General features: G+C 46.8%; 1 protein-coding gene across 4 annotated transcripts in view; it reads right to left on the reverse strand.

The window, feature by feature from the left end:
* Positions 1 to 27,400, reverse strand: part of LOC116968817 (natural resistance-associated macrophage protein 2-like) — a 61,628-nt gene that overhangs the window by 30,939 nt on the left and 3,289 nt on the right. For 3 of the 4 annotated variants that reach the window (XM_033015721.1, XM_033015722.1, XM_033015724.1), the window contains exons 2-6: positions 11,830 to 11,913; positions 5,961 to 6,100; positions 4,180 to 4,302; positions 2,454 to 2,573; positions 2,072 to 2,178 (exon numbers count right to left, since the gene is read on the reverse strand). In XM_033015721.1, the coding sequence (XP_032871612.1) occupies positions 2,072 to 2,178; positions 2,454 to 2,573; positions 4,180 to 4,302; positions 5,961 to 6,100; positions 11,830 to 11,863 (524 nt within the window). In that variant the 5' untranslated portion in view covers positions 11,864 to 11,913. Of the gene's footprint in view, positions 1 to 2,071; positions 2,179 to 2,453; positions 2,574 to 4,179; positions 4,303 to 5,960; positions 6,101 to 11,829; positions 11,914 to 14,924; positions 14,982 to 27,400 lie in introns of those variants that run through there. The other variant, XM_033015723.1, reaches the window with a different exon arrangement.

Below are 27,400 nucleotides of genomic sequence, written 5' to 3' on the forward strand. Positions count from 1 at the left end.
CATTCGGCCCTTCGAGCCAGCAACGCCATTCATTGCGATCATGGCTGATCGTCGCCAATCAATAACCCGTGCCTGCCTTCTCCCCATTTCCCTTGACTCCACTAGCCCCTAGAGCTCTATCTAACTCTCTCTTAAATCCATCCAGTGATTTGGCCTCCACTGCCCTCCGTGGCAGGGAATTCCACAAATTCACAACTCTCTGGGTGAAAAAGCTTTTTCTCACCAGAGATGAAAAATGTCCACGAGTAAAAAAAAAGGCGTGAATTCGATCATGAAAGTGGGACAGGCCCTTTAATTTACTTGCTTGTCAGCTTTGGACCGGAGTGGAGAAGAATCGCTTAAGAGGTGATCGTGCAGTGACTGGGCTGAGCCGAGACACCACTTTAGCGCCGTGAACCTTCTGTGTGATTGAATGGCAGCGAGTCCCCCGACAAGGGCCTGGAACTCTCTGTATCGGTATGGCCGCAACAGTTGTAACGCTGATCAAATGACTGCACATTCAGAGAAAATTAAGTCGGAGGCAGCATCACAGAGAGCAGATACAATAAATTTGGCACATGATTTGCAGAAGACCTACTGGTACTCACCAGGGCTGGGGACGTTAATGCTACTTAACAACCAGCATCAGACATTCCTCGGTGAGGTACAACAGCAGTGAGACTACTTCACATTAACCCGTCAAATGCCAAGTGGACAAGGACAGGAGTGTTTTCACCAAACGTAGAACTTTCCTGACTCTGTCCCGTCAAATGCTCACAAGACAGCTGCAGTGCAAGTTTAATAAGCGCTGTTTAAACTGTTGCATCAAATGCTCCAGACCATCTACAGCACGGATCGGATAGAAAGTACACTCAGCATCGCCCCATCTAACACGTCCAGCGAGGGCTGGATACAGAATCAAGCTCTCTTAACATCTGCATGCGACAGCCCCCACCTGAGTGAGTTTGCCGATTGCTATAGAATTGGGATGGCCACAGAATCATATAGCACAGAAATGGGCCCTTTGGCCCAACTCATCCATGTCAACCAAGATGCCCCATCAAAACTAGTCCCATTTGCTTGCATTTGGCCCATATCCCTCGAAACCTTTCCCATCCATGTACCTGTCCAAGTGTATTTTAAATACATCAATCATCTTCTTTGGCAGCTTGTTCCATATACTCACCACCCTATGTGTGGAAAAAGTTGTCTGTTGGGTCTCGTTTAAATATTTCCCCTCTTTTTCTTTTATTCCCCCACACTGGAAAAAAGATTCTGGATTTACCCTATCTATACACCTTAATAAGATCACCCCTCAGCCTCCTGCCTCTCCAAGTCTAACCTCGTCCTATAACTCAGGCCCTCAAGTCCTGACAACACTCTCGTAATTCTTCTCTTAATTCATTCCGGTACACACCATCAACTCCACCTTTAGGCACCAGTTCCCATTTCACATAGGTGCCTCAAAGGCAGCAATCACCCATTGCAGTGCCACTGGGGACTAAAGGGCGTGTCCCACTTGCCGATTTTTTTCGGCGACTGCCAGCGTCATTGACCGACGTATCCGGTCACTGAAAACGTCGCGGCGTGATGACGCATTGACGCGCAGTGTTTTTTCAAGTGTCACAACATTTTTTTTGTCGCCGCTGGATTTTTAAATGTTCAAAATCCCCTGCAGTCGCCGAAAAAATCGGCACTTGCCGATTTTTTCAGTTACTGACGGGGATTTTGAACATTTCAAAACCGAGCAGCGACAAAAAAATGTTGCGACACCCGAGGAAACGCCGCGCGTCAATGCGTCATCACGCCGCGTCACCGTCGCATCACGGCGCGACTTTTTCAGTGACTGGATACGTCAGTCAATGAGGTCGGCAGTCGCTGAAAAAATCGGCAAGTGGGACAGGCCCTCAAGACTCACTGTCTCACACAATTATGTCTAACAAATAAGCTGTGAATGGCCAGTCTAAAGTAAACCATTCCAAACTGGACCAAATCATATTTATCTTATGTACAAATACGGGGGGGTGGAAATCAACCACGTGGTCTTGTTTTAGTTGATATCACAGTTGAACTATTGACAACTGTACTCTACCTTCCAACAGACAGCAGGTTCAGAGCGATGGCCGATCCGATCACCTCCTGCATGTCCGAGCCGATGATCGCCATTTCCACCATCAGCCATAACGCAATCCGAGGGAACTGGAACATTCAAAATACAAATACCATGAGACTAACAGTAACATATTGCATCTTCACCTCGAAATAAACTTCTGGGCTCTTCATCGAGGTGTAACCACGAAAAAAATATTTGGAGCTAAAACAAAAAAAATAAAATAACAGGATGGATTGATTGAAAGACACAGCATGGAAACAGGCACTTCGAGCCACCGGGTCCACGCTGACCATCCATTCACACGTGTATGGTATGCGAAGCAAAGAATCTCTCCTATCACTTATGACTTATGAACTCGTACCTTTGGATACTGTCTGTGGCAGACTTCAGCAAGGTGCATACCCGTGACCACTCCCAAACGGGCAGCTAGCCGCTGCAGCAGCAGGCCGATGATGGTTGCTGCCAGCAGGATCCATAGCAGCTGCAGAAAGAACACATCAGACTAAGTTACAGTCTGCTAAAGTAACAACGACTCCTATAAATTCTGAAGATAGACACAAAACGTTCCCACCATGGAAGGGGTCTACAGGAGTCGCTGCCTCAAAAAGGCAGCCAGCATCAACAGAGACCCACACCACCTTGACCACACTCTCATTTCACCCCTGCCATCAGGAAGAAGGTACAGGAGCCTGAAAACTGTAACATCCAGGTTCGGGAACAGCTTCTTCCCCACAGCCATCAGGCTATTAAACACCACAACCTCTAATGAACTCTGAACGACAGACTATTATTTAAGAAGGAACTGCAGATGCTGGAAAATTGAAGGTAGACAAAAATGCTGGTGAAACTCAGCGGGTGAGGCAGTATCTCTGGAGCGAAGAAAATAGGCAACGATTCGGGCCAAAACCCTTCTTCAGACTGGACTATTTCCAGTCTGAAGAAGAAGTTGCCCATTTCCTTCGCTCCATAGATGTTGCCTCACCCGCTGAGTTACTCCAGCATTTTTGTCTACCTTTGACAGACTGTTTGTTTTTTGTATGCATGCATGCGTATGTCGTGCGTGCGTGTGTGCGCACACACACAACTTTTTTTTCTCGTTTATTATATAGTTTACAGTGCACTGTTTACATATCCTGTTGTGCTGTTGCAAGTAAGAATGTCATTGTTCTATCTGGGACACATGACAATAAAACACTCTTGACTCTTGGAAAAGATGCAGTAACTCAGCGGGTCAGATAGAATCTCTGGAGAAAAGGAATAGATGACGTTTCGGGACGAGACCCTTCTTCAGACTGTTTCTCGACCCGAAACATCACCTATTCCTTTCCTCCGGAGTTGCTGTCTGACCTGCTGAGTTACTCCAGCTTTTTGTCTATCTTCAGTTTAAACCAGCATCTGCAGTTTCTTCCGACATATTTCTACAAATCCCGCTTTGGTCTCAGACAGGTGGCGACAGGTACCTACCTGCAAGCGCTTCATAATACCGATCTGGCAACAGTGGCGCACAGGTAGAGTTGCAGCCTCACAGCGCCAAGGACCAGGGTTCGAACCTGACTATGGGTGCTGTCTGTACAGTTTGTACGTTCTCCCCGTGACCTGCGTGGGTTTCCTTCCACATGCCAAAGACGTACAGATTTGTAGGTTAATTGGCTTCAGTAAAATTGTACATCGTCCCTCGTGTAGGATAGTGCTAGAGTACAGGGATCGCGGGCCAGCGCGGACTTGGTGGGCCGAAGGGCCTGTTTCTGTGCTGTATCTCTGAACTAAACTAAAATAAACTTGCTTGGAGAGTTCTCTTGCATCACATGCAAGGAAATAATCTCAGTTGATGACATAAGATGTTATCCTACGTGGTGCTGGCTTGAAGGGCCGAATGGACGGCTCCTGCCCCTATTGTCTATTGTTAATGAACGATGTACAGTACTAACTATGCAGGAATGGCAGGAGCAAGAATACAAGTCATCAACCGCTTCAACCTTCAGGGTAGAACTTTAAGATGGTTGATTTTCTTTTGGTACACGCAACGATGGATCAGCAGAAAGTATTAACACGGCTGGGAGATTTTTGAAAAGGAGTGAAGAACGTACCTTAAACCCGGCCACAGCTCCAGACTGAAGGTCCGATTCAATGTTTCCCGGGTCCAGATAAGCAATACTCATGAGAAACCCAGGTCCTGTAAAAGCCCAGAGCTTCCGAAAACTGAACCGAGTCTGCAGGCACAAACAGAGCAGTGTTAGACACCAGAAAACTGAACTGCAAGCATTCTTTCACACATAGATGAAGATGGTAGACAAGAATGTTCTTTTCTTTGTTTAAAGCTGGCATTAAAAGATAGAGTTTGCAGTCCTTTTGCCGAACTTGTACATAATAATTATGGCTCCTTCCTGAGCTGGTCCCATTATGGGCCTGCCCACTTGGCCGTCATTCGCGCGCCATTTACGCGACCTGCTAGCATGTGGGCAGCGCGGGACGGGCGCATGGAGCGGTGTGGAGCGGTGTGGAGGAGTGTGGAGAGGCATGAAGGAGTGTGGACTTGGTCCTGCACAAAATCTTCGCGCGCCACCGGCCTGTCGCGTAACTGACGGCCAAAGTGGGACAGGCCCAAGACCCTGGTGCTGCGCAACGTCTCACCTCCAACAGCAGCTGAGGCAGGCAAACGATCGCCGAGCTCGGCCTGGTGCTCACGGCCGTTGCAGATCCGGATCCGCCCCCACTCCTACTCCCAGAGCGGGGCCAAGACAATTGGAGATAGACACAAAATGCTGGAGTAACTCAGCGGGACCGGCAGCATCTCTGGAGAGAAGCAATGGGTGACGTTTCGGGTCGAGACCCTTCTTCAGACTGAAAGTAGAGGGCAGGGAACTTGAGGTAGGACAAGGCCAGAACAAATCAGGGCGGGCAACAGATGACCAAGGAAAGGCAGAGCCGACAATGGCCCATTGTTGCATGTTGAAGAGGTGATGCAATGATGCGAACAGTGGAACTAGTAGGACGTCTAGGGTGGGGGGTGGGGGGTGGGGGGAAGGAGGGAGAGAGAGAGAGAGAGGGAATGTAAGGGTTACTTGAAATTAGAGAAATCAATATTCATACCGCTGGGGTGTAAGCTGCCCAAGCAAAATATGAGGTGTTGTTCCTCCAATTTGCGTGTGGCCTCACTCTGACAATGGAGGAGGCCCAGGACAGAAAGGTCAGTGCGGGAATGGGAAGGGGAGTTAAAGTGTTTGGCAACCGGGAGATGACGTAGGCCTAGATGGACAGAGCGGAGGTATTCAGCGCAACGACCGCCCAGTCTGCGTTTGGTCTCACCGATGTATAGAAGTCCACACCAAGAACAACGGATATAGTAGATCCGAACGATGGCTGGATTAGGGGTTATTGGCTGCAGGGAGCAGTTGGACAGACTTGGATTCTTTTCTCTGGAACGCCGGAGGTTGCGGGGAGCTGTATAGAACGATATCAAATTATGAGAGGCTTAGATAAGAGTGGACAGTGAGAACCTTTTACCCAGGATGGAGAAAAACCCTCAAATACTAGATGGCAAAGCGTCAGAGTCTGAAGAACCAAAACATCTTCTATCCTTTTTCTCCAGAGATGCTGCCTGACCCATTGAGTTACTCCAGCACTTTGCGTCCATCTTCATTAAGGTGACATGGGAACACAGGGAAGGACTGGACTAGATGGTGGGAATAATTCTCGATTAGTACAGGTGACGAGGGTAATGGGGAGAAGGCAGGAGAATGGGGTTAGGAGGGAGAGATAGATCAGTCACGACTGAACGGCGGAATGGACTCGATGGGCCGAATGGCCCCATTCTGCTCCTATCATTCATGGCCTAATAAATAGTTCCAGGAACCAAGGATATGCTCACCGAACTATCATCTGGAATTGGGATCTTTTCATCCAAGTAGTCTTGTGAATTCCTCTCCAATAGATCAGGAGATGCCGGAGGAGTGATGGCGCTGTACCTTATGTGAGCGCTATTCTCACCGTTAGGTTCTAGCTGTGTTTCTGAAAAAGAAAAAGAACACGAGGGACAGATGAGAAAAAAAAAAAAACAGGATCATTGTTGATCAGAAAGTGAACCTGCCACATAAATACTAGGGTTTCTAGAGTCAGGAGGAGTATCCTGACACCCCACAGCCTTTCCACCATCTGCAGGCAACAAGTCAGGAGTGTGATGGAACACTCTTCACTTGCTTGGATAACTGCTAGTAGAGGAGATCATAATCATACTTTATTCGCCAAGTAGGTTTTGCAACGTATGAGGAATTTGATTTGCCGTACAGTCATATAATAAATAAAAAGCAACAGAACACACAAAATGCATTTGAACATGAATATCCACCACAGCGACTCCTCCGCATTCCTCACTGTGATGGAAGGCGCAAAAAGGTTCAATCAGACGAGGAAACACTTTTTCACACAGAGAGTTGTGAGTGTGGAATTCTCAGCCTCAGAGGGCGGTGGAGGTCAGTTCTCTGGATACTTTCAAGAGAGAGCTAGATAGGGCTCTTAAACATAGGGGATATGGGGAGAAGGCAGGAACAGGGTACTAATTGTGGATGATCAGCCATGATCACATTGAATGGCGGTGCTGGCTCAAAGGGCCAAATGGCCTACTCCTGCACCTATTGTCCTACCTCGACAAAAACCTGGACCCACTGCAGTTCGCTTACCACCACAACAGATCAACGGTGGATGCGATCTCGCTGGCCCTCCACTCAGCACTGGACCACTTGGACAACAAAAACTCATATGTCAGGCTGTTATTCATCGATTACAGCTCGGCATTCAACACAATCATCCCCTCCAAACTGGTTACCAAACTCGCAGAACTGGGTCTCTGCGCATCCCTCTGTAACTGGATCCTCGACTTCCTCATCCACAGACCACAGTCGGTTCGTATTGGTGGAAATGTGTCAGCCTCGATAACAATCAGCACGGGAGCATCTCAAGGCTGTGTGCTCAGCCCCCTGCTGTACTCACTCTATACCCATGACTGCGTAGCCAACCACAGTGCGAACTCCATCATCAAGTTCGCTGACGACACCACTGTTGTGGGACGTATCACTGATGGGGATGAGTCAGAGTACAGAAGAGAGATCGAGCAACTGTCCATATGGTGCCAGCGCAATAACCTGGCCCTCAACACCAGCAAAACCAAGGAACTGATTGTGGACTTTGGAAGGAGTAGGAGGGGGACCCACAGCCCCATTTATATCAACGGGTCGATGGTTGAAAGGGTCAAGAACTTCAAATTCCTGGGCGTGCACATCTCTGAAGATCTTTCCTGGTCCGAGAACACTAACGCAATTATCAAAAAAGCTCATCAGCGCCTCTACTTCCTGAGAAGATTACGGAGAGTCGGTTTGTCAAGGAAGACTCTCTCTAACTTCTACAGGTGCACAGTAGAGAGCATGCTGACCGGTTGCATCGTGGCTTGGTTCGGCAATTTGAGTGCCCTGGAGAGGAAAAGACTACAAAAAGTAGTAAACACTGCCCAGTCCATCATCGGCTCTGACCTTCCTTCCATCGAGGGGATTTATCGCAGTCGCTGCCTCAAAAAGGCTGGCAATATCATCAAAGACCCACACCATCCTGGCCACACACTCATCTCCCTGCTACCTTCAGGTAGAAGGTACAGGAGCCTGAAGACTGCAACAACCAGGTTCAGGAATAGCTACTTCCCCACAGCCATCAGGCTATTAAACCTGGCTCGGACAAAACTCTGATTATTAATAGCCACTTTCTGCTATTTGCACTTAATCAGTTTATTTATTCATGTGTGTATATATTTATATCATGGTATATGGACACATTTATCTGTTTTGTAGTAAATGCCTACTATTTTCTGTGTGCTTAAGCAAAGCAAGAATTTCATTGTCCTATACAGGGACACATGACAATAAACTCACTTGAACTTGAACTTGTCTATTGTCTATTGTCTCCTCCCTGCTTTGTCCTCCAGCAGTCAGATATCAGGGAAAGGGATGGGATTCGAGGATCATGGAAGAAAGGTAGTGTTGAAGTTCATGGAGTAAAATGCAGTGATTAGGTGGTAGTGGCCGAGTGATTACTTTAAGGAGCTGGTCACAGCTTCTGCCGCTCGAGAGCTCATAGGTATTGATACGCTGCACAAAATGAGTCAGGTCCACAATCCCACTGTACAAGCTCCATTTTTAAGATAAAAGCCAGTGGTTGAAAGACCAAACCAAAGTAATAGTTTGTGCCCTATATTTAGGAATCATGCATCATGTGTATATATACAGGCAGGAAAAGAAAGAAAACGGAATAAAAATAGCACGAACAAACCATGGCGTTAGCTTCAAATGTCCAGAGGCAAAACGTTGGTTTTGAATACGCTCATTTAAAAAAAGCAGTGAATTGCAAAAAGGTAGCCACTGAAATAAAGGGCCTGTCCCACTTTTACGACCTAATTCACGGGGTGGAAGATTGCAACCTTCACGTGGTCCGCCCTGTTTCCACTAATGCAATCACTAATGCAATCAACCCGGCGTGCACAATCAAATAAGATCAAATAGAACAAGTTGTCCTACAACTTTAGGCTGTGCAAGCCACACGCAAGAAGAAGACCACCTAATTCACGACCTTTTTTACTCGTGGACATTTTTCATCAGGCTAGAAAAAACGCCCCGACCTACTTGATGTCACGAGTACCTACGACTAGCATCACGACCTACCTACGACCTCGTGACGACCATGCTATGAGTACGAGTCAAGGGCAAACTCGGCAGAGGTCGTGAATTAGGTGGTGAAACTGGGGCAGGCCCTTAACAATAGCCCAGGAGCAGAATGAGATACAATGGTCAGATTCACATGGATGCAGGGAGGGTTACAAAGCTTAAAAGCAAATTACAAAGATTGTGTGAAATTAGGCTTTGTAGGAATGCGAGGAATGGGATTTTAAAGCTCTTGTGTATAGAAAAAAGCTAATTGCAACTTGGCAAAGATGGCAATGCTGACTGAGCAGGTCAGGATTTTGAATATGTGTTCGTGGAGGACTGCAAACAACGCACTGAAGAAACAGGAGTATAAAAGAGCTTTCGGCAGTGGCTGGGTGACGACTGAATCACAGGCATGTGCAAACTATGTGGGTGAAATGGTTTAAGGTTTCAAATCGTCTGGCTCAGCCCATTTGTAGAGTCAGAGTCACACGGAGAGTGCTGTTTCAGTATACAGCACTGAAGCAGACCCTTTGGCCTGGCCCGTCCATGCTAACTAAGTTGCCCATCTACGCTAACCCCACTTGCCTGCATTTGGCCCATGCCCATACCCCCCCCCCCCCCCCCCACACCTGTCTTATCCATGTACCTGTCCAAACATCTGAACTGCTGTTATAGTCCCTGCCTCAACTATGTCCTCTGGCAGCCCATTACCCTCTGGCCATCAGCCTTCCCTTTAAATCTTTCCCCTCTAACCTGTGGCTGCGGCTATTTACCTTATCTATGTCCCTCATGCTTTTATAAATGGCAAGTGGTAGAGTTACTGTGCTTACGGCGTAAGAGACCAGGGTTCGATCCTGACTAGGGGTGCTGTCTCTACAGAGTTTGTACGATCTCCCTGTGGGTTTTCTCTGGATGCTCCGGTTTCTTCCCACGCTCAAAAAAACGTATACATGTTTGTAGGCAAAATGGCTTTGGTAAAAAGTAAGTATAAATTGTCCCTATTGCTAGTAGACAGTGGGATCGCTGGTTGGCGCGGACTTGGTGGACTGAAGGGCCTGTTTCCGAGCTGTGTCTCTTGTGCCCAAACCTCTAAAATGGCCATTCAATCAGCCTCCTTCACTCCAGCGAAAACTATCCCAGGCCAGGCAGTCTCTCCTGAGATCTTTACAGAAGCCAATTAACCTACTTTTCAATTCCACGACATTTCGAACGGAGATGAGGAAAAACATTTCCACCCAGAGAGTTGTGAATCTGTGGAATTCTCTGCCTCAGAAGGCAGTGGAGGCCAATTCTCTGGATGCTTTCAAGAGAGAGTTAGATAGAGCTCTTAAAGATAGCGGAGTCAGGGGATATGGGGAGAAGGCAGGAACCAGGGTACTGATTGTGGATGATCAGCCATGATCACATTGAATGGCGGTGCTGGCTCGAATGGTCTACTCCTGCACCTATTGTCTATTGTCTTTGGAACCAGCTGCTCAGCTGCAGAGAATGGGGTGATATCACAGTGAAGAAAGTGGTTTGGAGACACGGATTTACTCGAAATGATTGCGAGGCTGATTTAAAGTTGTGACGAACTGCCTAAAATGACTTTGCCTTGCCAACTTTTTCTGGAAAAGCATGCCGCACTTGCGCAGTCATTTGACCCGACTAGATATTGCCTGCCACGCTGAAAAAGACCATTTACTCCTGCTTGCAGGATCTTGCTGTTCGCAAATGGGTCATTAGGTAGGCAAAAATGCTGGAGAAACTCAGCGGGTGAGACAGCATCTATGGAGCGAAGGAATAGGTGACGTTTCGGGTCGAGACCCTTCTTCAGACTGATTTCAGGCAAATAGGCCATTGGTTCCCTTTATTATATTGGCGGCTAAATTTCAAAAATCATTCAATTTGCTTTGGGATATCCCAGTGAATTATTATAATGCGAAGAATTGGGCGGCACGGTGGCGTAGTGGTAGAGCTACTGCCCTTACAGCACCAGAATGGGGTAGTGATTGTGGATGATCAGCCCTGATCACTGTGAATGGCCGTGCTGGCTCGAAGGGCCGAATAGCCTACACCTATTGTCAGAGACCCAGCGTCGATCCTGACTATGGGTGCTTGTCTGTGCAGAGTTTGTACATTCTCCCCGTAACCTGCATGGGTTTTGTCAGAGATCTTCGGTTTCCTCCCACACTCCAAAGATGTACAGGTTGTGTGGTGAGAGAGTGCGTGTGGTTGGTGCGGAATTGGTGTGCCGAAGGGCATGTATCACTAGAAAAGAATAAAACCAAATGCCAATTGTCTTATCCCATTAGCTCTCAAGTCTTAAATCACTCGCTTTGACACCTCATATTTTGTTTTTCCCCTTGAGCTACAGCTAAGAATTTGGTCTGGTAATTTCCTTAGCCACTGATGTACCCTGAGGCACTTATAAAATTCAACTCTTGTTCAATGAAGACAAGTGGAGCATCACAAAACTTCATCTACCAGGTTAAAACAGGAATTATTTTTTACCAGAAGATGAAGCAGCACAAAAATAAGAGGCATATAATGAACCATGGATATTCTTCTTTCACTTAATTAAAAAAAAACAAGATCAGGCAGCATCTCCACAGAGTTTTCAAGAAGGAACTGTAGATGCTGGAAGATCGAAGGTACACAAAAATACTGGAGAAACTCAGCGGGTGCAGCAGCATCTATGGAGCGAAGGAAATAGGCGACGTTTCGGGCCAAAACCCTTCTTCAGACTCTCCACAGATGTTGCCGTGACCACTGAGTTACTGCAACACGTTGCAGTTTGTTTTTAATTTGTGCGCCTGCACGGGTTTAACAGTGACTTGGATGCATTGATTCACAACTGGCTTACTGAGAGAAGACCCGCTGAGTTTGTGTGTTCTGTTGCTTTTTATTAGTATGACTGTATGGCAAATCAAATTCCTCGTATGTTGTAAAACATACTTGGCTAATAAAGTATGAGTATACGAGTATAAGCCTCCACTGAAAAATAATCTTCCACCATCACCTGCTGGCACGATGAATTGGATATTTGCAGAATACAAGCACTGTCTTTACCTGTGTTCTCTGCGGTGTCCTGGTCTGGGGCCATGGTGAATGGAATGAGTCCACACTCAAAGTTCTCTGAAGAAGCCACGTTCCCTGCAGCAGATACAAAGAAAAAAGATAAGATTAAGAAAAAGGGAGGACAAAAATGCATTACGGTCGGCAAAGGCTGACTCAGCAGAAACAGAAGAAGCCGACTGAGCTGGTAAAAATGTTTCTGCAATGTTCAGCAGGGTTCCAAGGTTGCCATGCCGCAGTCCAAAGTCAAACCGCACGGAAACAGGCCCTTCGGCCCAACTTGTCTCTGCACACCAAGATGCCCCAGCAAATACTAATCCTGTGCAGAGGGATGTTGGGGTCCAAGTCCCAGTCAATACAGAGGACATTAAAGTCACATCACATTACAACTGGTCAGGACATTGGTTCAACGACACTTGGTATATGATAAGCTGATGGAGGGCTTTGGTTACAGGGAGAAACTGGACGGCTGGGATTGTTCACAGTGGAACTTAAGAGGGCAAGTAGTGACCTTAGAGGTTTATGAAAAAAGAGGGGTAGATAAATAGGGGAGTCTACAACGAGAGGACAGAAGTTTAATATAGAGGGGGAATATTTTAAGGATGTCCAGGGGACAACATTTTCCACATGGAGGGAGGTGGGTAAACGTCATCCCACCTTCTCATCCTATATATTGCAGACTAGGGGCAACTTACAAAGGTCACATCGCCTACAAACCTGCACGTCTTTAGGATGCGGGAGGAAACCAGAGCACCCGGAGGAAACCCACATGGTCACGGGGAGAACGTGCAAACCCTGGGTGCTGCTACTATTGTAGCGCACAGCATTGCACATCCACCAATTAGAATTTGCATTTCAGTCCTTCACTAAAGCACTAATATATGCTACTTCATTCACCTTTAAAATCTCACACGGTTCATTTTTTTCCTGAACAGCAACATAAAGACCTTTAAACGACCCTTGAAAACCTCCACTCTTATCATAGACTCATAATGTCACACTCCAGAGATGCTGCCTGACCCGCCGAGTTACTCCAGCTTTTTGTGTCTGTCTTCCTGTTATACAGAGGGATGACTTTATTTCCATTTAAATTTCTACTTGTTAAAGGTACAGTGTAGATGCTTGAATGATTTCAAAGAGAAAAAACTTAAATCTGATGTCAGTTTCATCAAATTCAGAAAGCACCTTTCAGGCAGCAAGTGCAAGAAAAATAAATAGTCACATCAATAGTCGGCATGATTGAGAAGCGGTAGAGTTGCTGCATTGCAGCGCCAGAGACCCGGGTTCGATCCTGACTACGGCTGCTGTCCGTACGGAGTTTGTACGTTCTCCCCGTGACCCGCGTGGGTTTTCTCCGGGTGCTCCGGTTTCCTCCCACACTCCAAAGACGTGCAGGTCAGTAGGTCAATTGGCTTGGTGTAAATGTAAAATTGTTCCTGGTGTGTGTAGGATAGTGTTAGTGTGCGAGGATCGCTGGTGTACACACGTACAGGTTTGTAGGTTAATTGACTTGGGTAAAGATTGTAAATCGTTCCTAGTTTGTACAGGATACTGTTAAGGACCTGATCCACTTTCACGACCTAATTCATGACCTTTTTAACTCATGGACATTTTTCATCAGGCTAGAAAAACGCCCCGACCTACTTGATGCCACGAGTACTACCTACGACCTCGTGACGACCATGCTGCGAGTACGAGTCAAGGGCAAACTCAGCAGGTCGTGAAATTGGGACAGGCCCTTTAGTGCGCGGGGATCGCTGGTCGGCGCGGACCAGTGGCGCTGTATCTCTAAACTAAAGTCGAGTATTCTTTGCACCATCTTACAAACAGTCCCCAGGAATCTCTCATCCTGGTTTCAGATATATTTAACATGTCGCCCGCCAAATTACAACATTCAGTAATTAAACATCAAAAATGCACATAAAAGAGGGTCTCCGCGCCTTGGGATTAGTTTCTATCTCACACAACTCAGAAGTGCACGGAAGGGGAGAACTTCTTCAAAGTAGGCATACCTTGAGGAGATATCGCAGTGGAGTAGACAAAGTGTTCAAGAAGGAACTGCAGATGCTGGAAGATCGAAGAGACTTTGATCTTCCAGCATCTGCAGTTCCTTCTTGAACACAGTGCACGGAAGGGGCTGGGCAGGGCAAAAGATACAAGCTGTTGTAATGAGATCTCATTTGCTACAGATAGCAACTCATTGAAAAGCTTCTGTAACAGTCACTGCAGATCACACGGCAGAGCCTCTCCCTATTCAAAAAGTTCCACCGTGCCCCACACCACTTCAAGTGTACAATACTGCAGAGTAACGTGGAAGGATGTGCACATCGTGGGTTGCGGTGGAGCCAAAGAGAGATGCAGAGACAATATGTATTTATTTTACCGACTGAGGGAACTCTACCATCTTGTCTACAAACCTCGCCAAACCAATGCCAAGGTGGCACGGAATTATCATTAGTTGTTAACTCTCACTACAGCAAAGCCCGAGGCTTTGGAGATGGTGCAGAAGAGGTTTTCCAGAATGCCACCTGGATTAGAGAGTTTTAGGTACAAGGAGAGGTTTGGTAGACTCGGATTGTTTGCAGGTTGAGGTAAGACTTGAGAGAAGTATAGAGAATTATGAGAGGCACAGATAGGGTAGACAGTCAGAACCTTTGTCCCAGTGTGGAGATGTCCAACACTAGACACTTCCAAGGGGCAGTACGGTGGCGTAGCTGTATAACTACTGTTTCCGCGCTTTATCTCCAAACTAAATTAAAACCGGTGATTAGGATTATGGCACGGCATGTACAGAATGCAGCTGAAATTCTTCCCGAGGTCAGCTGCTAACTGTATTTCCTTCGCTCCATAGATGCTGCCTCACCCGCTGAGTTTCTCCAGCATTTTTGTCTACCTTCGATTTTCCAGCATCCGCAGTTCCTTCTTAAGCAACTGTATTTACAAAGCAGCTTTTTGGATAAAGATGGGTCCACTGAATCAAGTACCCTCTGGGTTGAGATTCATCTAACTTCCAACAAACACATTTAATTGAGGCAGTTTAAAGAGAAACTACTTACAGAGTCTTTCGCAACTCAGACTTTATAGCTTACTGTCGAAAGCAAATCTGCAAGGACAGGGAAGGCTCGCAATAATTCCAGCCAGTCTCAGCTCACTCACCAATGGATGGCAGGGAATTTGGAGGTTAGTCGACACCTCCTACAGTATCCTTATCTAAACACAGGCCATACACGACCCACACTATTACCGCACAAAATCCTTCACCCATTTTCATTTGAACTGGAGATGGCCTTGAGCTGTGAATGTTGTCACATTTGTTAAGCAGAATTAATCAGGACTACTGTGTGTGTGCGCGCACAAACCAACAAGTCAGGGATGAAGTGAAAAGCAAACCCAGACTAAACAACAGCTAATCCACATCTGACCCAGGCCCTCATACCTTGCTTGATTATCTGACCCAAAATATGCAGTCGGGTCCTGTTAAGTTCAGAAAGCGTTCACAGGAGAATGGGATTCGGAGGCAGAGATCAGCCATGATTGAATGGCGGAGTAGACTCGATGGGCCGAATGGCCTAATTCTACGCCTATCACTTGTGCACGTGAACATCCAAGGTCCATGTTCGAAGGTTAAAGTCACGCATTTATGGTGCTTAGAGACATCCAGTATTTCAGACAGGCCTGCAATCAAATGGTCATCATAGCTCCTTTTTCCTCCACAACTACCTTCAGGTAGATCACAAGATCATAAGAGATTGGAGTGAATTGGGCCATTCAGCCCATCAAGACTACTCCACCCTTTAATCGTGGCTGATCCATCTCTCCCTCCTAACCCCATTCTCCTGCCTTCCCCCCCATAACCTCTGACACTCGTACTAATCAAGAATCTATCTATCTCTTCCTTGAATATATCCACTGACTTGGCCTCCACAGCCGTCTGTGGCAATGAATTACACAGGTTCACCACCCTCTGACTAAAGAAATTCCTCCTCATCTCCTTCCTAAAAGAATGTCCTTTAATTCTGGGGCTGTGCCCTCTTGTCCGAGACTCTCCCACAAGTGGAAACATGCTCTCCACATCCAAGCCTTTCACTGTTCTGGACGTTTTTCCCCCCTCTTTCTTCTGAACTTCTAAAAAAGGTACATGGATGGGAAAGGATTAGAGGGCCCGTTTCCCTACTGTATGACCCCATGACCCTAATTAATGTCACTGTCAGGTACTTAACCTCCACGGACATGAATAAGCCATGTGGCGTGCAGTATTACATTTACCTAGCAACACTGCTTTCGCTGGGAGACAGTGGCCCTGTGAGTCACACGGCAGCAGTTAATCTTACTGCCATGATTGAAGCCGCTGTATGGAAAAACAAGTCTAAACCACAAGTCTGTACACATCGCTTCCCACAGAACCGGTCCAAGCATGATTTACATTTTTATGGCACCTCCAAAGTATAAAAAGTATGCTAAAGCCCATGTCCCACTTTCCCGAGTTACTCACGAATTCTCCCGAGTTTCCCCTCGATTCAAACTCGGAGATGCCAGCCGTAGGTAGTCGGGGCTATTTATTTATTTATTTTTAAACTCGTGCACATTTTTCAACATGCTGAAAAAACGTCCCGACTTGCCTGATGTCCCGCGTACTTACGGCTGGCATTACGAGCCTCTATGAAATATCTACGGACGCCTACGGCCTCCTACGGACATTCTCCGAGTTTGGATCAAGGGGAAAACTCAGGTGAATTTGTGAGTAACTCGGGAAAGTGGGACAGGGGCTTAAGGCTGGCACAGTGGCGCAGCGCATCTCTAAAACTGAACAAAAAAAACGAAACTAAATGGAACGTAATCAGAAAATGGCCACAAAAGGCGATATGATGCCATGTGATTCAGATGGTTGTTCGCTTGCTTCCAAGACAGAACTTCTGAGTACAGAATAAAAGGACGCCTGGCAGAGGATTAGATTTACCATTTAGAAGTTGAGTCATAGAGTCGTACAGCATAGAGACAGCCCCTTTGTCCCAATGCATCTACACCGAGCGTCATACCCATCAAAACTAATCCCACGTGCCTGCATTAACTCTAAATCCCTCTCTACCCAATTCATGCAAACACCTGTCCAGGTGCCTTCTAAAAGTTCTAAACGCAAGGGTGTCCGGGGTTACGGGGAGAAGGCAGGAGAATGAGAGGGGAGATGGATCAGCCGTGATTGAATGGCGGAGTAGACTCGATGGGCCAAATGGCCTAATTCTGCTCCTGGAACTTATGTCCCTGCTTCCACCAACTCCTCTGCCAGCTCATTCCCACCAACTAGCCTTTGTGTGAACGATGTACCCCTCAGATCTCCATGAATCATCCAAGCAAAAAACATGGACACAACGATGTCAACAAAAAATGAGCTCGGGCAGGATGGAATGAAGTAGCATTAAGCGTAGGAGTAAACAATCTTGGTGATGGCTTTGACATGGAATTCAAAGGTTATATGGGGATTAAGTATGACAGCAGGGTGGAAATAGGTGTGGTTTAGTTCGAGACAGTTTCCAAGGAAAAGAAAGGAGCCAGTGTCTTCGGAATGGGAAATGGCAGAAATAGTAGAGCTGGCTGCAATGTACCCAGAATTTAATTTGAGAACATTTCTACTCACCCATGAACAGTCTGGTCCACGGGTGGGGAACCTGCGGCCTTTTGAATGAATCCAAATTTTTGTAGAACAAATCCTTTTATTTTTATTAATATGTTTTGTTCGTCTTTATTATTTTTATTTTAATCTTAAAATGAACGTATTTAAAATACCAAAGAGTAACAGAAGATTCAACGAAACAATCCTCCCCGACTGACGGGCACAATTAAAACATTAGTAAGTCATGAGGGCTATTTTAACACCTGTTATGCTCATGATTTAGTTCTAATGCGACTCTAGGATGTACGTCAACTTCCCTGCCTGCCTGACTGGTGCCAACACCGCCTGAGGCTGGTTGACGAGAGGGAAAATGTCGGGGAGAGTCCGCTGGCCATCTAGTCTTCAGTATGATCAACTTTTGATAGCGGTGCACGTGGCTTTCGGTTTGAGAATAGTTATGATAGATGAGGCATTCAGTGTGGATTTACCGCCTTATCATTGTAAAGTGCGTTGGCTATCGCAGGGACAGGTTTTAGCAAAATTGTTATCTTTGCGAGAACAGATAGCTAAATTTTATGAAGAACAGATAGGACATCCGGTGGCACTGTTACTGGCTGCCTCCGCCTTCAGTCCGGTATCTTCTTTATTTTTTGTTATGTTTAAAGTATGTTTTTTGTTTTTAAGGGGGAAACCGTCCTTCAATCACTTCCTGGAGAGGATGCGACTATTATTCGAGTCTAGTTTATTGTCACGTGCACCGAGGTAGTGAAAATGTGGTACGGTAGAGCTAGTTGCTGTTCAAGCTCATGGCAGCTTATGTATTTTCAGGTGATGCTGGTGATTCCTCCGACCTTTGACAAGATTCAGCACGTCGCCCAATACTCTATTGCACTTCCCTCCCGCACCACCCCCTCCCCGGGCACTTTCCGTTGCAACCGCAAGAAATGCAACACCTGTCCCTTCACCTCCCCCCTCGACTCCATTCAAGGACCCAAGCAGTTGTTCCAGGTGCGACAAAGGTTCACCTGTATCTCCTCCGACCTCATCTACTGCATCCGCTGCTCTAGATGTCAGCTGATTTACATCGGCGAGACTAAGCGGAGGTTGGGCGATCATTTCGCCGAACACCTCCGCTCAGTCCGCAATAACCAACCTGACCTCCCGGTGGCTCAGCACTTCAACTCCCCCTCCCATTCCCAATCCGACCTCTCTGTCCTGGGTCTCCTCCATTGCCAGAGTGAGCAACAGCGGAAATTGGAGGAACAGCACCTCATATTCCGTCTGGGGACCTTGCGTCCGGATGGCATTAACATTGAATTCTCCCAATTTTGCTAGTCCTTGCTGTCTCCTCCCCTTCCTCAACCCTCTAGCTGTCTCCTCCCACCCTCCCATCCGCCCGCCCTCGGGCTCCTCCTCCTCCCCTTTTCCTTCCTTCTCCCCCCCCCACCCCCCATCAGTCTGAAGAAGGGTTTCGGCCCGAAACGTCGCCTATTTCCTTCGCTCCATAGATGCTGCTGCACCCGCTGAGTTTCTCCAGCAATTTTGTGTACCTTCGATCTTCCAGCATCTGCAGTTCCTTTTTGAACACTCTATTGCACTTTCCTGTAGGTGTACGAGAGAGCATACTGACTGGTTGCGTCACGGCCCGATTGGGCAACTCGAATGCCCGTGAACAGAGGAGCCTCACAGAGTGGTGAACATTGCCCGGCCCACCACGGGTACCGACCTCCTCACCATCAAAGGGATCTACGGGATACACTGCCTCGAGTGGGTAGGCAATGTCATCAGAGACCCACGACACCCTGGCCATGCTCGCAGCTGCCATCAGGAAGAATGAACAGGTGCCAGAGAGCCACGACCTCTAGGTTTGAGAACAGCTCTATCCCCATCGACCATCGGGCTATTGAACAACTAACCATGACCCCATCTCAGCACCAAACTACTATAGCCTTTATATAAGGTTGCACCACACACTTCGTTTTGTACTGCTATGGTCTGGTTACCTAGCATAATTGATATATTATCTTATTGTTTATTGTACATTTGCTTGCTTATTTATTTATTGATTGTGTCGTGGGTTAATCTGACCCTAAAGCAGCTGGTAAGAATTGAATTGGCACACATGACAAGTTCCTGGCGCATCTGACAATTAAACACTCTCAAACTTTGATAGGTGGAGCATCGATAAACAAAAGAGAGAATCGATGAATCATAGTTAAAAGTGCAGGCTCCTCAAACTTGTATTTACCTTCATTGGAACAGTGGTCGGAGGCCACAGATGGTGAGGTCATATTGGGAGCACAGTGTAGAATTTAAAGTAACAGGAATTGTTTTTAGTCTAGAGAAAATTTAAAGTGGAGGAAATGAGCAAAGCTGCTTACTTTTAGTTTAGAGGCACAGCGTGAAAACCGGCCCTTCGATCCCCGCACATGAACACTATCCTACACCCACTAGGAACAATTTTTTTACATTTACCAAGCCAATTAACCTACAAACCTGTACGTCTATGGAGTGTGGGATGAAACCGAAGATCTTGGGGAAAACCCACGCAAGTCACGGGGAGAACGTACAAACTCCATACAGAAAGCACCCGTAGTCGGGATCATACCCAGGTCTCCGGCGTTGCATTCGCTGTAAGGCAGCAACTCTCCCGCTGTGCCACCATGATTGCCGATGTAGAGAAGTCTACATCGGCGAGACCAAGCGCAGGCTCAGCGATCGTTTCGCCGAACACCTCTGCTCAGTCAATCTTAACCTACCTGATCTCCCGGTGGCTCAACACTTCAACTCCCCCTCCCATTCCCAATCTGACCTTTCTGTCCTGGGCCTTCTCCATTGTCAGAGTGAGGTTCAGCGCAAATTCGAGGAACAGCATCTCATATTTCGCTTGGGTAGTTTACACCCCAGCGGTATGAACATTGACTTCTCTAACTTCAGATAGCCCTTGCTTTCTCTCTCCATCCCCTTCCCAGTTCTCCCACTAGTCTTACTGTCTCTGCCTACATTCTATCTTTGTTCTTCCCCCTCCCGACATCAATCTGACAAAGGGTCTCGACTCGAAACCTCGCCGATTCCTTTTCTCCAGAGATGCTGCCTCACCCGCTGAGTTACTCCAGCATTTTGTGCTTACTTTCTCTGTCAGTGCATTCGAAATTAACCAATCTCCAACTTTTTCTTTACTGTAACCAATATTCTGGTAATGGCCCCCTCCACCTTCAAGAATCAAGGAAGTCAAGACTGTTTAATTGTCCTTTGGGACAATAGGACTTTTCTGTCCTCGGCCTCCTCCATTGTTAGAGTGAGGCTAAACGCAAATTGGAGGAACAGCACCTCATATTACGCTTGGGCAGCTTACACCCCAGAGGTATAAATGTGATTTCTCTAACTTCAAGTAACCCCGGCATTCCCTCTCTCTCCATCGTGTCAGATGTAGTGATGACAGAACAATAACATTCTTACTGGCAGCTGGGGGTCCGGAGTTTGAGCCAAGAACAGCGGAGGTGGGGACCATGGATGGGTTCACAGCCAGAGACGGGAGTGCTTGTATGTTTTGGGTCATTCTGACAAGCTGAATCAATAGATGATGAAACCTACTCACTCCCTTTGAACTCACCTGGGTCACTGGAAAATTTAAGGGCCTGTCCCACTTGCATGCAATTGCATGCGTTTGGCGCGACCAAACGGAAGCGGGGTTTCTAGCAAAGTTCGCAGTAAGTACGCGCTAGACGTAATTTGCGCCATACTTACCAATCAGCTGGGCAGGAGGCGGGCTGACTGAATTTGGACGTCGCACGGCGTCGGGCGGTGACGTCATCACGCAACACCACGCCGGGCGGTGACGTCAGCACGCCACGCGCTAGGCGTACGCCGTCAAGACGCTGCGTACGCCCTCAATGCGGCTGCAGGCCGACAGGCCGTTGGCGCGCTAAATTTTCGGACAGTGGGGGATGTTCGGAGCCCCACGCGATGTCGGGACCAGCCCCGCACAACTCCATACGCCTCCGCGTTTGGAAGTGGGACCGGCCCCGCGCGGCCCGTACGCCTCAAGTGACCACGTTTGGTCGCGCCAGACGCATGCAATCGCATGCAAGCGGGACAGGCCCTTTACAATACTATTGAAATGCAGGGAATGGAGAGATCGTGTGCAGGCAGATAAGAGTTGGTTTTGGCATCATGTTCGGCACAGACATTGTGGGCTGAAGGGCCTGTTCCTGTGCTACGTTCTATATTCTATAACAAGTGAAAAGGGAAAATAAAAGTGCGTTTGGGTACTTATCGGAATTAACATCCAATAGACCAGAGAATCTAATTGCTGGAGAAACTCAGCGGCTGCCTCACCTTTTGTCTACCTTCGATTTTCCAGCATCTGCAGCTCCTTCTTAAACAGGTCTCACATGAGGAGCGGGTCAAACTGTCCTGATCTCCTACGGGAAGCCAACATTGAGAGTTCAACGCCTTTGCATGGTATCCAACCTAATGTCCTCATTCCCAGAGCTTATCTTGTGACCTTTGTTTAACGGAGGGGTTGGGTATTGACCCGCTGAGCTACTCCAGCATTATGTGTCTACGTTGGGTATGGACTTCAGGTTCAGAATTGATATCCAAAACAGTCAATGCAAAGGTCCAACCGTATCAATGGCCAAGGTATAAAGGGATGATACAGAAACATACCCTGGGTAAATTCAGCAGAAAGAGAGAGGGGATTTGGCACAAGATGGAGCACATTGTGAGAATCTTAGCTTCACTCTTCAGAAGGGGGCCGTCTCACATAACACTCGATTGACTAATTGTCACAGATTTTGTCCTTCAATAAGATGCCAATATTTTTTGAGTATTGATAAAATGGCTGATGATGGCTTTGAAATGTGCACCACACAACATATAAATGAAATGTGAAATATGGACCCAGTTGGAAACACAGAAAACAGGTGCAGGAGTAGGCCATTCAGCCCTTCGAGCAATTCATGGCTGATCAACCAAAATCAGTATCCCGTTCCTGCTTTCTCCCCATATCCCTTGATTCCGTTCGCCCTGAGAGCAATATCGAAGTTACCCAGAGCCATGTATTATCACCAGACCCTGCCAACTGATGCACACACACCACGTCCTCTAACATCACCCTACCTGCCTGCATGAAGACCCAGATCTTCGTCACTCCATTAATTTTAATTTCCTTCAAGATTTTATCCTAACATGCCCTTGCCAATTTAAGAACTCCAAATCCTTTGGTATATTTTCCTATATTAAAAAGGACCATATAAATGGAAGTTTATTTTTATACTCATGTCCTAGAGTGGAATTTGAAAAACAACTTTCAAACCCAGAAACAAAAGGGCAAAAAGCACAAAGCCAAGGCAGATAAACAAAATTACAAGGATTCTACAATAATACATCTGCAAGGCCTGACGTTGCTGGCTGTGGACAAGGAGATAAGGTGGTTGCATCTCAGAATCACTGAAGTATTCTCAACCTTCTGTGCACCAGTCATTGTTCCAGTATCACGCACTCCCTGATAAGGGCAGAGAACTAACTCCACACCCATCCCCTGACCTCTGAAGCATGTGTGATGCAATGCTCTAGGACGTGGTCATACATTTACAACTCTGGCCCTTTGCTCATGTTCCCTTCACAGAAATAAATAAAACAGAACGGATCTGCATTTACCTGGGACTCAGAACCCCTGGTGTTTATACTGGAAATGTTAATGTCGTTAAAATGGTGACTTTCAATTTGTAAGCTGCGGCCATCTTGTGACTGGGAGTTCCAAATTGACATGTAATTTGCCTATGCAGACAGACTCTTGATACCCATCAGAACATTTCCAGTTACGTGGAGCTTTGGCTGGCCTGTTGACCCGAAAGAAGAAATAAGCCGAGTAATAGTAAGGCAACTATTCCAGTCAGGGTTTTACTAAGAGCACAACCACTACTGGGTGGATTTTAACAAAGGAAACCTCTGCTGCTACGGTTTTAATAAAAAGATGACTGTCGTAGTTACGCTTTAATAAGAGGGGAAGCAGGACTATCAGATCTTTTAACGAGCATCGCCTCTTAGTTTTACAGCAGAGTCCAGCTTTAAACATTCTATGCTTAGCTTAGATACGCAGTGCAGAAACAGGCCCTTCGGCCCGCTGAGTCTGCGCCGACCAGCGATCCCCGCACACGAGGGGCAATTTACAATTTACCAAAGCCAATTAACCTATAAACCTGCACGTCTTTGGAGTGTGAGAGGAAACCAAAGCACCCGGAGAAAACCCACGCAGTCACGGGGAGAACGTATAAACTCCGTACAGACAGCACCCGAAGTCAGGATCGAACCCAGGTTTCTGACGCTGTGAGGCAGCAAATCTACCGCTGAGCCATCGTGCCGTCCAAGGCTTATAAAGTCCTCGACTAAGGAACAAAGATGTGCTGGTGCACCTATACTAACATCCAGCTCAGTCAGCTGATCTGGAGAAATAAGAAAACACCCAAAGCCAAATGGTTGATGAAGCTTAACTGGAGGAAACAACTTTAAATCCACCTGTAAATAATTTATAACAGCCAGTATCTTGAGCTGTGGCCAAGAAGTAATTATTGACTGGCCAGCAAACATTGGCACTGTTAGAGCCAAGTTAGTTTCATGAACCTTGCCCAAAACCGGCTCATTTTTAATAATTGTCCCAAGCCAGTCTCACATAGCAGGAAGTTGAGCTTGTTTCTCATTCTTCTCATCCAGCTTCTTCCCCACCCACTCCATTTGCCTTTCACCCATACACAAACACCTTCCATCAGGTCCCTTCCCCCACTGTACCCATCTGTCCACCCCCCCCCCCCTTATTTGGTCACACAATTCACCTTACTTTCCCACCGGGGGGGGGGGGGGGGGGGGGGGAGGGCACAGTGGCAGGGACGGAACGGTGGCGCAGCGGTAGAGTTGCTGCCTCACAGCGCCAGAGACACGGGTCCCGTCTGTACGGAGTTTGTACGTTCTTCCCATGACCCGCGTGGGTTTTCTCCGGGTGCTCCAGTTTTCTCCCACATCCCAAGCACGTACAGGTTTGTAGGGGTAACTGGCTTCGGTAAAAGTTGTAAATTGCCCCTAGTGCTTGGCGATGGTGAACGGGGATCGCTGGTCGTTGTGGACTTGGCGGGCCGAAGGGCATATTTCCATGCTGTACCTCTAAACTCTAAACCAGATGCCATTATCCACAGTCTCTGGTTACCTTCATCAAGCCTCTTGTTATAATCTCCCCTGCTCTCCCCCACAACTCCATCCACCATTCCGACCTTCCTAAGCAGCGATCACCACATACTGCACATTACACGCAATCGGTACAATTTTACAACTTACCGCCTTACTTTAGAGGGGCAGTACGGTGGTGTAGCTGTATAACTACTGTTTCCGCGCTTTATCTCCAAACTAAATTAAAACCGGTGATTAGGACTATGGCACGGCAAGTACAGAATGCAGCTGAAATTCTTCCCGAGATCAGCTGTTAACTGTATTTACAAGGTAGACAAAAATGCTGGAGAAACTTTGCGGGTGAGGCAGCATCTATGGAGCGAAGGAATAGGTGACGTTTCGGGTCTCGACCCGAAACTTCACCTATTCCTTCGCTCCATCGATGCTGCCCCACCCGCTGAGTTTCTCCAGCATTTTTGTCTACCTTACTTTAGAGTGTGGGAGGGAACCGGAGAACCCAGAGAAAACCTACGCAGGTCACGGGGAGAACGTACAAACTCCGTACACACAGCACCCGTGGTCAGGATGGAAGCCGGGTCTCTGGCGCTGTGAGGCGGCAACTCTACCGCTGCGCCACCGTATTCATTAATTCATTCATACCCTGTTCCTGTGACCAAATCTGTGCTCATCACTAAGTGAAGTCTGCCAGAATACTACACAGCTTCTGCAGAAATCCTCAGGATCTGAATATAACCATCGAAGCATCTTCATGTTTTTTTAGCACATAGCTCTGAGGGATAGGTTAACTCTTGTTTACTCCACCCACAAGGTGCAGCTCCTATTTTCATTTCAAAAGCATCCAACTTGTATTTATTTCTATATTCTTTCATTGGCCGAGATGCAAACTGAGCCACGTTGCAAGATTGCATCGTGTAGGAAGAAACTGCAGATGCTGGTTTACACCGAGGATGGACACAAAAAGCCGGACTAACTCAGCGGGTCAGACAACATGTCTCTTTACCAGTGACATGTCTCTCCGTCCAAATTGTACACACGACGAGACAGACCTGCACTCCTCTGCACCGGCTTTAACAGCCGCGGGACTTGCCGTCGCCCGCCGGGGGCTCCAACGTTAAGACCCGGAGCGGGCCTTACATCGCCGGCGCGGCAATAACGGCCACGGGACTTACCATCGCCCGCCGGGGGCTTTAACATCGGGAGAGGTTGGAGAGCAGGGGAGAGACAAGACTTTGCCTTCCATCACAGTGAGGAGGAGAGTCACTGTGATGGATGTCTGTGTGAATTGAGTTTGGTTGTGTGTCTTGTAAAATTGTTTATTTTGTTGTATGGCTGCAGAAACCAAAGTTCCTAATGGAAAAATAAAGTTCATTGTATTGTATTGGTAATTTTACAATGCCCTCCATAATGTTTGGGACAAAGACCCATCATTTATTTATTTGCCTTTGTACTCCACAATTTGAGATTTGGAATAGAAAAAAATCACATGTGGTTAAAGTGCACATTGCCATTTTTATACATTTTGGTTTCACCATGTAGAAATGACAGTAGTATTTATACGTAGTCCCCCCATTTCAGGGCACCTTAGTGTTTGGGACACAGCAATGTCATGTAAACGAAAGTAGTTATGTTTAGTATTTTGTTGCATATCCTTTGCATGCAATGACTGCTTGAAGTCTGCAATTCATGGGCATCACCAGTTGCTGGGTGTCTTCTCTGGTGATGCTCTGCCAGGCCTGTATTAGTTTATGCTTGTTTTGGGGGCTAGTCCCCTTCAGTTTTCTCTTCAGCATATAAAAGGCATGCTCAGTTAGGTTCAGACTGGGTGAATGACTTGGCCACTCAAGAATTGACAATTTTTACCTTTGAAAAACTCCTTGTTGCTTTAGCAGTATGTTTGGGATCATTGTCTTGCTGCAGAATGAACCGCCGGCCAATAGGTTTTGAGGCATTTATTTGAACTTGAGCAGATAGGATGTGTCTATACACTTCAGAATTCATTATGCTACTACCATCAGCAATTGTATCATCAATGAAGGCATGTATGGCTACATTCAGCAGCCATACATGCCCAGGCCATAACACTCCCACCACCGTGTTTCACTGATGAGGTGGTATGCTTTGGATCTTTGGAAGTTCCTTCTCTCTTCCATACTTTGCTCTTGCCATCACTCTGATATGTTAATCTTTATCTCATCTGTCCACAAGACCTTTTTCCAGAACGGTGGTTGCTCTTTTAAGTACTTCTTAGCAAACTGTAAGCTGGCCATCCTATTTTTGTGGCTAACGAGTGGTTTGCATCTTGCAGTGCAGCCTCTGAATTTCTGTTCATGAAGTCTTCTGCGGATAGTGGTCATTGACAAATCCACACATGAAGAGTGTTTCTGATCTGTCAGACAGGTGTTTGGGGATTTTTCTTTATTATAAAGAGAATGCTTCTGTCATCAGCTTCCTTGGCCTGCCAGTCCCTTTGCGATTAGTAAGCTCACCAGTGTTCTTTCTTCTTAATGATGTTCTAAACATTTGATTTTGGTAAGCCTTAGGTTTGGCTCTCTTATACCTGCATTAAGGAGGCATTTAAACATACCTGAGCAATTGCAAACACCTGTGAAGCCATGTGTCCCAAACATTATGGTGCCCTGAAATGGGGGGGGGGGGAGGAGGAAACAATGTATTAACACTGCTGTAATTTCTACATGGTGAAACCAAAATGTATAGAAATGGCCTTTATTAAAATCTGACAATGTGCACTTTAACCGCGTGATTTTTTACTTT

Source organism: Amblyraja radiata, chromosome 46, assembly GCF_010909765.2.
Source record: "Amblyraja radiata isolate CabotCenter1 chromosome 46, sAmbRad1.1.pri, whole genome shotgun sequence".
Lineage (NCBI taxonomy): Eukaryota > Metazoa > Chordata > Chondrichthyes > Rajiformes > Rajidae > Amblyraja > Amblyraja radiata.